This window comes from Silurus aristotelis (genome assembly GCF_946808225.1).
Source record: "Silurus aristotelis genome assembly, chromosome: 26".
NCBI lineage: Eukaryota > Metazoa > Chordata > Actinopteri > Siluriformes > Siluridae > Silurus > Silurus aristotelis.
The window spans coordinates 13,431,579-13,443,648 of NC_139599.1; the positions used below are offsets into that span (position 1 = coordinate 13,431,579).

The 12,070-nt window shown below is 37.7% G+C and overlaps 1 protein-coding gene across 1 annotated transcript in view; it reads right to left on the reverse strand.

Moving 5' to 3' along the window:
• abr (ABR activator of RhoGEF and GTPase) overlaps positions 1 to 5,972 on the reverse strand; it is a 124,662-nt gene extending 118,690 nt beyond the window's left edge. Inside the window, exon 1 of the mRNA XM_083531763.1 lies at positions 4,981 to 5,972. Coding sequence (XP_083387889.1) covers positions 4,981 to 5,731 — 751 coding nt within the window. The 5' untranslated portion in view covers positions 5,732 to 5,972. The remainder of the gene's footprint in view (positions 1 to 4,980) is intronic.
• Positions 5,973 to 12,070: the final 6,098 nt, after the last annotated feature.

Sequence of the window (12,070 nt, forward strand, 5' to 3'; positions counted from 1 at the left end):
TTTATACGCACACAGAAAACATTTGCAAGAATATAGCGAGATGAATTTTGTGTACATTTCTAGAAATACAGTAAACCGTATAACATTTATAGTGAGGACATGTACTGTATTAACATTTTACTTCATTTTATATTGAAAAGTTATATTTTTATTAATAAATTTCATTGTATCAACATAAAACTGCAGAAAAACAATTCCCCATAAGTGTTTGGGTCTATCGTGCCATCCACAAGAGACCGGGAAAATTAGCCAAACAAATTAGTTATGTGGCAAATGCAATTCCGCAATGTTACTGGGACCGGGATGTTACTAGACACCATACACGTGCTCTTTTGGAGTTTACAGAGTTTAATGTGTAGGAGAAAACTATTTTTTAAAAATGATAACGTATTAGAATGAGCATTGCTATTATTATTATAACCTGCAGCACTAGAGTGTAAGTGTCATTATCCTCTCCAGCTTTATCACCCAGCTCTGATCCTGGTGTATTTTTAAACCCCAATCTCGAGTCAAAACCCTGCATGAAGCGAATTCATTATGATAAAGTGCAGGCTTAATCATAACTGGTCAAATACAAGAACATTGTCAAACACAAACATAAAGAAGACAAAAAAAACAAGGTGTTTAAATCGAGAGTCAATTGTTATCCAACAGTTCTTTCTGTGGGAAAAACAAGTAGTCAGGCTTCATTTCTCATAAACAAAATACAAAAAGGTTGAAAAAATAAAGTAACATGCTACAGTCAGGCAGCTGGGTTTTTGGCTTCAGCTTCTCGGACATGATCCGGTGTTGCCTACTGAAAACCTCATTTATGGGTTAAAAACCTGCTGTTAAACAGCGTGACTGATTCCCAGCATTCGAACAGCAGATGTTCCCTTTTTTTGCACTTCATTAATTGTGTAATTAACTGATGTGAAAAGACAAAGCAACAATCGTTTAGACCAGGTTTGAGACTAGATCGACTGAAAGATTTTACTTGTACAACCGAATTTCATTCCAAGTACAAGAAATCGGTCACATTTTTTTTCCCGAGCACAGAGCAGAAAGAAAAGAGGAAGCAGGGAAGGAGGGGGAAAAAAAAAAAAAACAAGCTAACTATGACTGCTTGCAGAACCAAATCGCTATTGAGTAACTGTAGAGCTCGTGAAATTTATATTGTGCATTGGGCATATTGTGGCCTCTGAAAATTTTCAAATGTTAACTATAGGTCAAAAGCGCACACAAAACAAATGTTCTGAATGTGCATCCAAAAGTCCAGTATGTTTTCATTTCATGAGGAAGCAAAGCATAAAATCTCTTACTTGTCTGGGAAACTTTACCCACCCACACACAGACAAAATATTTAACAGGACTTTTGACATTATGAAGAAATCTGATGACTATAAAGGAAATATTATGTATGAAATGGATTCTCGCTAAAAAACAGGGTGAATCATTTCCAATAACAGCACAAAAGACCCACAAAGTATGTTAGTTCCTCAATAATTCAATTGCATTTTATTTGTACATCGCTTTTAACAATGGACGTTGTCTCAAAGCTTCACACGGATAAAGCGGTAATAAGGTTAGATAAAATAATGTGTATTATTTTATCTAACCCCCCCTTCGCTCTTGATGTTAAAACGACAAAAAATATGCCTCGTGTTACCGAAAAACAGCAAAAACTCTCTGGGTTGGAGACTTTCTATATCGGAAAGTTTTAAGGAGCTGAAGCTTAAAAACCAAAAAACAACACTTTCAGAAATATTTTAAAAACAGATTTCCTTGCAAAAGATATGATCTGGTGCTAATGTCAGCAAAACTCTGGAGTGGTACACTATCTGCTTTATCTTCATACAGACATCTTATGTGTACGTGTGAGACGACAGACAGGTTTTCAACAAAGCCTGAAAGCACAGACCATCTCACAGCATGGCACAACCGAATCTGAGAGTCGGCTCGGCTTTTACCGCGAGCGCTAACGTTTTGAAAAAAAGTTTGATCAAAATATAAAAAAATGTACTGAAATTGAGCAACAAACAAAAATCTGTGTTGAAAAAAAACTAAATGTTTAATAAAATATCAGTTTTTGTAATGAAATCAGTCTTTGTTTTGCTACTCGTTGGTTAATTTTTTCCCTTCCTGTTCTGGTCCAACACTGGATGAACGCTTCACAAATGTGTGTAAATTGGTTTTATGGCCAGAAAGTCTCTCTTCTCTCCTCTTTCTGTGACGTTTGTTTCCAAATAAACAACTAAACCCAACATCCTAACACACATTATAATCACCTAAAGTTTTGCCTATAAAAAGAAGTCATTTCTGTAAAAATGCACGTGGGACAAAAAAAACCCACTAAAGAGAACACCAAATAATTGAATGGACACGTATGTCCTTTGTGTTATCAGCATTATAAGGTCACTTGTGAAGGGAAAACATGTACTTTCTGCCCTTATAAAATGCTTTACAATTATTTCTGGTGTGATTCGTTATTGAAGCTAAACGATTATCCAAGCAAATACAGTGCAAGCTAGTTAGTCAGAGCGCTAGCTATCTCGCAAAGGCACTACTAAGTTACTTTACCTTAGTAAAGCTGGAGTTTCATATTTGTTTTGAAAATCAAATGTGTTTCTTTTGACACGGCCTATGAATCAGGTTGCTTTTTAATTCAATCATGTGTGTAACTGCTACCATGATACTACGCCATGTGTCCATATTAGCAATTTCTGTACTGTACATCTTCCATTGTTTTTACAGGCAGTGAGGAGTTGTTGTGTGTTTGGGGATGGGAACGGGCCTTGAGATGACTCCTGAAGTTTGTTTTCAGCAATTAGCGAAGGTTTTGTTGATTTCTTGTGAAGCGGGAAAACGGCACCATGTATCCTCTTGAGCCCCAAAGTGTTTCAAATGTTATCAAAAAATTCTTTTTTCCTGTCTAGAAGATGGATCGATTTCACCTGTTCTCAAACGCACATATCACTTTCAGTACAAAAAGAAAGGCTAAGTGCTTTCAGGGCTATTCAGCTTTGCTTAACGCTAGGCGTGACCATGACTAGGCAATTATCCAACACAAACAGCTTATAGATAATAAGAATTTAACGGTGTTATAGCAGTAGAAAGTCTCAGTTAAACTGAATTACAAGTCTATTAGTCAATGAAGCTGTTTGGTTGAGGAAAAAAAAGTCTATATTAATGTCTATATCTTTTTGGCAGTAAACCACAAAATCTGAGCTGCTGTCTATTTTTATCGTCCATCATTAGAATAAATCAGTTGGAGTTCACCAAATTAATCTCCAAATCTTGGATCGGTCAGATTGTGTGTACGGTCATGTTTAACGTCTGAAATTTGGCTCAAAGAAAGCATTTGGAGTTGTCACTTTCTAACCATAAATGATCGTGGCTGTGCCCAACACAAACCAAACAACAAGTACTACCTCTTTTTAGCAGTTCACATTGGATGTTTTTGGACTTCCCCAGCCAACACAACTATGGTGAAGGAAATAAACAAAAACACAGTATTTTATAAGATAAATAAATAAATACATTAATGAATTAATTATAAAATAAAAAGAGAGAAATTAAATTTGAGGTGTTTAGGTTTCATCGGGAGATAGATCTAGATTAGGATTCGCACCTCACAATGTAATTAGGCCACCATTACGTGGCTGCTGCTTGTGTATTGCTCTTTCTCAAGTCAAACCAAAACTATAAAAACTATCAATAAAACCTCTACATTACATTCAAACCACAAGCAATGACAGAACAATGATGATCCAGCTGTATTTACATGTGTACCTTTTGTCAGGATCTACAAGTACTTTGGTAAAGTGACAATGCCTCAGGAAACCAACCAATCAGATTCAGAAACTCTGATTCGCATTAAACCGAAGAGTCGACTCATTGGTGTATTTTATGTCATAGATACGACGTTACTGAACATACACAATTCTTCAGAGCCGTCGTAAACACCTTGTCTCCGTCACGCTCAGCTACGGAGTGAACGATAAATTCGTTTATTAAGAGTTTGGCAAAACGGGAAATAGTTGAGATTACTCTGCAAAAAAAAGAAACGAAAGAAAATGGCGGTATTCCAAAGGGCCCTGAGTGAAAAAGCTCGTGTGAACGTTTTTTCAGGAACTCTACACTGTCAGCATGCCCAAAATTCCTGCTAGAACACGTGCCTCTGGAAATAACCCATGAAGATTCAGATTTCGACCCGTTACGCAAATGGAGAGAAATTCAATTTCGCACCAAAAGCATAAAATAATGATCCACTTTGTCTTGCGAATCGTACTTTGATGGAAATAATGTCTCCCTTCACTGTGGGGAAATGAAGTTTTCTACAGTACGTTGCTGAAGTGGCAGTGTATCTGTAGTGTACATGTTTTCATTCAATTATATAAAGTACACCTTTAATAATGATTAGAGACACCTAATCAGACAATAGATTGTACAGTGACACAGCAGGTAGTGAAGACATCTCATTCGGGTTCGATTATCATCTCGGGTTACTGTCTGTGGAGGGGTTTTTTAATACCATGTCCTCCTAGCGTCCCTCAGGACTCTCGGGTTTCTAAAACAAAGTATGTGGGGGTTTTTTGTGTTATGGGTGGATATTAAAGTCCATCGTCATTATCAGCGAGTCCGGGATTAACAGGGACACGTACGTTTCATAGTGTTCATGATACTGTGTGGTGAATTAAACACGGTTGAGAAAGTGGAACGTGACACCAGGAAACACACAGGGTCTCAAAAGGTTAGGTAGGGCTGGACATTATAATCCTTTACAAAGCCCCGCCCCCCGTATGATGTCATTCCAAGATTATTCATAATTTCCGGGCCGGAAATTGGTTTTGTAATTGTTTCCAATATTTAAAGGACAGGTGATGTATGAATTGCAGGATTTTGAGAGTGTATTTGCCATATCTTCTAGATAATTTGTGCAAATAAAGAATAAGCGTTAATCTTTTATTGCACCTTTTTAGTTGCGGTTTAAAGTCTTACCTACTGAGGAGGAGTCCTCGTGCTCGGAGCTGAGGTAACCGTCACTGCGCCGGTCCGGTGTGCTGCGACCCGAACCGACACTCCCCCGGAGAGGCATACAAGGCGACAACCTTCCGTCATCGCCGAAATCGAAATCCTTACTAAAGGGTCGGAGAGAGGACTGGCGGCTCTCCTTCGCCTTGGGGTCGATCAGATTCTTGCGCACGAAGTTCTCATTGAGTTCCATGTCGTCGTAGTCTCGGTCACTGTCCCGCTCCGAATCCCGTCTCCTCCTGTCACACTCATCCTGCAGATGAACACAACCAGAACCTGCAACGTTCTCCTTGACCATGGCTGACTTTTTCCGCGGAGGAACCAGTATAGGTTTCCCCGTCTTGCTTCCACGGACCAGCGCGCCGCACGGCTCCTCCATGCTCCTGCTCACCAGGGCGTGCAGCCTGATCCCCGGTGGAGCTCGTACGCCTTCCTGCTCGCTCCTCTCCGGCTTGGCGAGCGCAGCGTCCTCCGCGTCGTGCTCCTTGCTTCCCCACCTGTCCGCGTCGTAACTCTTCCTCTTCTGCGCGATGGTGGTCTGCAGGTAGATCACCTTAAACTTCTCCATCGCCAGCTCCTGCTGCAGGCTCTTCAATCGCGCCTTGCAGAGCTCCAGCTCGTTCTCGATGTCCTCCACGGTGCACAGGTTCATCCTGGGCACCTCGCCGTCGGGAAACTCATTCCTCCAGTGCTTCTCGAACTCTTCCTGCTCCCACATTCTCTCTTTTTTTCTCTCCTTTCTTCTTGGAAGTGATTCTCAGAGAGAGAAATGGGGGAAAATGAGCCCCCTCCAAAAAACCCAGCGACTACACACTCAGATTGTATTTGTATGATGCGTTTTATTGCTACAAACACTCATTTTTGTTTCTACCCCTCGAGCACTTGCGCTTTCTTCCATGCGCGACCGCTGCGAGTGAGGAGGGGGGAAGAGAGAGAGATAAAAAAAATAACTTTTAACTTCCGCAACTTTGGGAAATTGTGACGTCTCAATCCCGGTATCCAATCACGTGAGACCCTCGGGACGGCACAGTTATCGCGTGCGCGCGTGAGTGCACGAGTGCGCGCTACCGCACTGGGTAGTATGCAAAAGTAGAAGAAGAAGAAGAAGAAGAAGAAGAAGAAGAAAACACCTATATGCTCTTTGCATGAGAGGAAGGATGCTGTTCGGCGTCAAATCTCACGTGTGCCGGATATCCATAAGTGTTGGCCGCGTGCTGTTTAAATATAGAAGCTATTTTGCAAGATACAAGCAGAAGAAAAAGGAGGAAATTCACTTCTAAAAGGTCTAAAATTAGTTCCTTCTCTTTAAGAAGGAATCACAACACAAACAACAAATAAACCCTATAACATACCCAAAAATCGTTTTGACAAAACCTTAAAAAGCTCAGTAGTTACAATGTTGGCTCAAATCCCAGTAAGACCAAGCTGCCACTGCCCTTGAGCAAAACCCTTAACACTTAATTGCTCAACTGTAAAACTGAGATCACTGAATATGGCGATGTAAATGAAGAGTCTGTACCTTGGTTTAAAAGGTGTTTTAAAGTTCTGTTTATAGTGACATCAACACCAACTAATATTTGTATCTGGCAATAGAGTTTGACTAATAGTGGATTTTACTGAAACCGATAACTAGGTTTGGATCGTACTTCCCGATAATCAAGCGATATTTGGATATGAAAATGGATACTGGATAAAAAAAAACACCATCTGAAATAGTACTGAAATAAAAAAAATAAAAAAATTAAAACAGCACAGATTTATGAAAGTGTGCTAAATAAATAAATATATGAATTATATGAATAAATATTTTTAAATATGTAATAAATTTTTCATAAATGTGTAAATGTATAGCGCTCTCTGTGCAGCGCGCGCCGTTTCGTGTGTAAAAACAAACAGCTTATCGCCTCTAGAGGCCACTATCATAATGACAGCGGATCTTCTCAGCCCCAAGCAATAGACACTACCCGAAAAAACTATCAGTATGGATTTTAGCTGATTAACTGGCAAAAACAATAAATCACTTGACCCCCGATCTGGCACATACTTACCTACTAAATATCATGCAATAGAATTGCACCAACACAATGTGTGACCAAGTACTATTGTGCAATTATTGCCCATCTTGTGTTACTTATCTTTGTTTTTTATTGTGGTCAGGGTGGATCCGTGTCCCTAGAACCTCAGATATAATTTGGGAATACTCCCTGAATGTTTTGTAGTGAATTTTGTATAGCCATACCATGTACAAAGACAACCCTAATGTCTTCGACAGACCTGATTCCCAGGTCAATTCATTAACTATCCAAGAATCCATTTGGACTCTCCTAAGTAGGAGTCCTCATCTTTGAAGAAACCATCCAGACCATCATCCTTCAACCCTATAATGTGATGATGATTTGCTCAGATAATAATGCAGACACTTTAATAAGCTTGCAATCCACAGTATAAAACAAACATTAGCAAAAGGAGTGGAAATGGCCAGCGTTATAAGGTTGAAGAACATTATAAGGAGTGTCGTGAGTGCTTTTTGTTCGCTCTTACTCACCAGCCGAAAGCAATTCAACTCTCATTCAGATTTCACTCAATAGCATTAGCCTAAGAGGACAAATGTGATATGGGTATTGCTGTGCCAGTGGAGTAGAATAATGGACAGGCTCTATGGCTATGAGGTAACCAAAGACGAGAGGCATGTATACTGATAGCCCCAGACCAGCATTACAAAGAAAGGATGGAGGGTGAGGTTAAGGGGTATTGGGGGCATTTTGAGCTTAGTATGTGCACGAAAAGAAGATGCTATCGAAAGTTGTGAAATAGAGAATCATACCATTTGAATGGAGTAGAGATTTGAGCATTAAAAACACAAAAATAGTGCAAGTGTTCTTGTCCATTAACACATAATGAGATCTTCCTCTGACATTAATGCATATATGCATAGTAAGTAAGAAATGAAGCAATTTTGTAAATTAGCTAAGAATGCTCAAACTATATTAGTTTGCCATGCATGACCGGATTTTGCAGCATTGAAGAAATAGAAGAGAGAAACAAAAGACCCTATTAGATCATCTTGTATTTGATACACATCAGACTTAAAAGCCAGCATGAGAACGGGTTTTCCAGTAAATCCCCAGCTGAATAGCTGTATCACTCATTCAGTGGTTCATACAATATCATTCGTAGCCAGAAAGATAAACTGCACATCCTGGACCTCGTCTCAGAATGGATAGAATCTTGCCATAGTTTTGTGAAGATACATAAAAATGTATTTAAAAAGAAAATACCAAATAACTTTCACTTTAAAGACGGCTAAATAAACTACAAAATACAGCAGGCACATTATGCATCAAAATATATTACTGTATTTTTGTATTTTAAAAATACTAAAAAATATTTGTAAAAGGGAGCATGACATTTCTTCACAAACCTTCCATCAAGTTGCCTGTTTAATCTGTTCCTTCACCATTACACTGACTCAGTTGATTAAGTAAACAATGTTTGATAGCAACAGGTTTTCTCCGGCCGAGTCACACAATAAATCTGACACATGCAACCAGTTAACAGATCAAATATTTACATACAAATCCCTATGATCTCCCAGATGAAGGCTAGTTTTAAACTAACCGTCATTTTAATGTTTAACAGTTTGCGAATGACTCATCATTATTTCCTAATTTAGTTACTTAGTGTTTGGTAACGAAGGACCTACTTTACATCAGCAACAACGACTCAGTGACAAACAAGTCATTCATAAGAAGACGACTGATGCCACCTGTATTCATAGCAACTTTTTTCTAACTAATGAATCATTTGATTGTTGATCATAAATATAATAATATATTATGTGTCAGGCAGTCGTTCATGCAGTGGGATGCAAAATCATGATCCTACTAAACAGCGACTTCAATTAGGGTACAATATTCAGCAATCAAATATTAATTCATCAGTCATTGAACACCTGTTTGAAAGCTGGCAGCCTCCATGTTTCTTACCTTCACCACCTTCTTCCATATGGATCAATTTTCTGTTCTGTTCTCAACAAGTGTGGGCAAACTGCTGAGTAGGCACCAATCAGAGACCAGATATTTTTTTTTTATGTCATCATGTAGACTTCTTACAAAGTATTTTACAGTATTACAAAAAATACAAAACACCAAAGTATTACAAAATCTAATCTAATATTTGAATGTATTAAATATTGAATATGTATAATATATTCTTTATACCACACCGTACTGCACATGGACACTTTAAGGACAATCAATAAATCATCTTAGATTTTACTGTTTTAATGTCATACGCATCCTTGTATATACACATATTTTACATATATCTTTATATAGTTTATATATTTTATATCTTTATATATTTCATATCTTTATATATTTTATATGGTCTATACTTTTTTATTTATCTTCCTTTTCTTGGTTCATTTTCCCTCATTCTATTCCCTCATGCCGGACCGTCGTATAAAGCATTTTATTTGAACGTATTTGATTTGAAATACGTATTTGAAATACGTGTAATAAATACTGCACAATTCCTGAATCATGCATTAAAGTTGCGTTTGATTACAGTGTCATGTTTATCTATGGACCGAGCACGTTTTTGCCTTTTTAAATCATTACGTTAAGTTATATAGGTGTTAAAATAACATTAAAGCAGCGATTTGTCATACTGCCCATGACAGGGTTGCTTTAAAACACCCTCTACTAAAACTATGTTTGCCTTATGAAGTTGCTTAGGGCAAAACCTTTGAGAACTCTGGTTGAATTTGGGGATAGAGTTTAATTCTGGGCCAGAAAAATAACGAAACCCAGAGCTGAAATAAAGAAACTAGCAAAGATCACTCGCATATTAAAAATGCAAGGTATCTTTCGAAATACGATTGGAGACATGCCTTTAAAAATTACCTTTAATATAAATATGCAGTCATTTGTGTTTAAAGGGGCATTTTTTCATCAAACCTAAAAACGTGGCTGATTCAAATTCTTTGCTAGTAAAATAATTGGTGCAATCAAATGAATGCTAAAGGAAATAACCATTATCTTATTAGCAGTTTAATGCTATTAAAGAAGCAATTGGTCAGTTTTACAGCCATCTGCTTCATTTGACAGGAATTTGTCAATATTATTATTTTTTTTTTACATTTAACATTGTTTAATATCCAGGTCATTTAGTAAAACTATTAAATATTTACCTCATAAGGTAGCAAAATAACAGCTGTGGGTAATTACAACTAGGGGTGGAGTTCATTTCTGGGCCAGAAAAATAAAAAAAGTAAAATAGAGACACCAGCAACATCTGTTAAATGGCTGCATAGCTTCGCTCCTAGTCGAAACTACCCATAGTTATCACTTCTTTTTGTGGGTATTGGTAATTTTTACAGCCCACTGCTTCCTTGGATGTGAAGTAGTCAACATTGGCTTTTTTTAAATATTGGATACTTTTTAATAGCGAAGTCGTGTGTGGACACTAGAAAATCTACCTCACACGATGGATTTTATGTTAAATGACAGCTGCAGGTAATCCTGGCATTGTAAATGATGGCCTTTCTGATGTACCTGTGGCAATATAGGGTTTTTTATAAAAAACATTACAAAGGGCACCTTTAATATAAATGTCAAGTGAAAATTCATCCAGGTTGACAAGGGAATCCAAAATTTCTATGTTAAAATTGCAAAAGAAATTTACCTCTAACTGTTAGTTTGACATGTAAAAAAAAGAAATAGAGAAATAGAGCTTGTTGGAAATAGCTGTCACCTGGTTTTATACTATTAAAGGAGCAATTTGTGATTCTGCTACCTATAAGGTGACTTTTATTTCAAATGAAATAGTTACAGACCTTCATCTTTTACCAAGCCGTCTCCTGAAAGTATATTCACCTCATACAGTAAATTGGGTTTTAATGAAAGGCAGGGCGGTTTGGTTCTGGTTTTTTTTTTTTTTTTTTTTTTGGGGGGGGGGGGTTTAATTTAAGTAAACTAGCATAATAAACTACATGGCAATTTTGTACAATTATAGATAACTATGAAGTCTATGAATACCTTAAAATATTACAGAGAGCCTCTTTAATGTAACTTTTCACGCATCTGAATCTGAAAGGTGGCTGTTTATTTATAGTATAGTGTGACAAAAAAGCAGAAGTCGATCTCGAGGACATACGCTCACACGCTTGCAATGGGAATTTGCTCCTCCCACCATAGAAATGAGTGTTTTCTGCTCTTCCTAGGAATTTTACAGGAATGAGCTGGTATTACTGGAAACTATCGCAATGAATTCTTTGGTTCTTCCGGCTTTCCGAGTGCAACCATATCAGCTCCTATCAGCACCAGGATATCCTTGTTCTTAACCTTTCGTAATATCTAGTTCCTTTTTTTTTTTTTTTTTTTTTTTTTTTTTTTGCAGGAGCTGGTTTTTCTCCAGAAACTCAAACTCTGTCCTTTAGATCGTGGTGTCAGAATCTTATAGAAATGTTCTTCACCTGCAGGATCCCACAGAGTTCTTGGAGATGTTGAAAATGCTAAGTCGATGACCTTGCATACTTCCTTCTATTGGTACAGTCTACCTCCTCGATCTTGCCTGATATGATGAAACCTCACAGTGATTGAGTTACTTGCTCTGATTTTATTCTATTATACACAGCCTCTGTGATATCAGTATCGCTGCACTTTCCAGCAAGCGGAAGGATTTAATCTATCAGCTAAGCAGTGTTATCTATGCTACGTTCCATAGAGAGACTTATCTGGCAAAGGAAAGCTATTCTATGCTAATATTATTCACATACGTTCAACATTATTTGACAGGGGGGTTAAAAACCACCTGCAAGTTCATGAATCATTGTAGAAAGTACTGATTTCATGGGATTTTGTACACAAAACAATCTCTGGACTCAATGCAACAGGGGATGTTCATGCTAGTTTGAGGCGTTAACTTAAAAAACTACTCTGTGCAACTGTGATCAAATGAAAAGCATGTCAGTATGCGAAAAAAAAGTTTGGACAGGCACAATCTAGAAAATGAGGCTACAGATGTTCAGCTGAAGATCCAAGGAGCTTTTCTA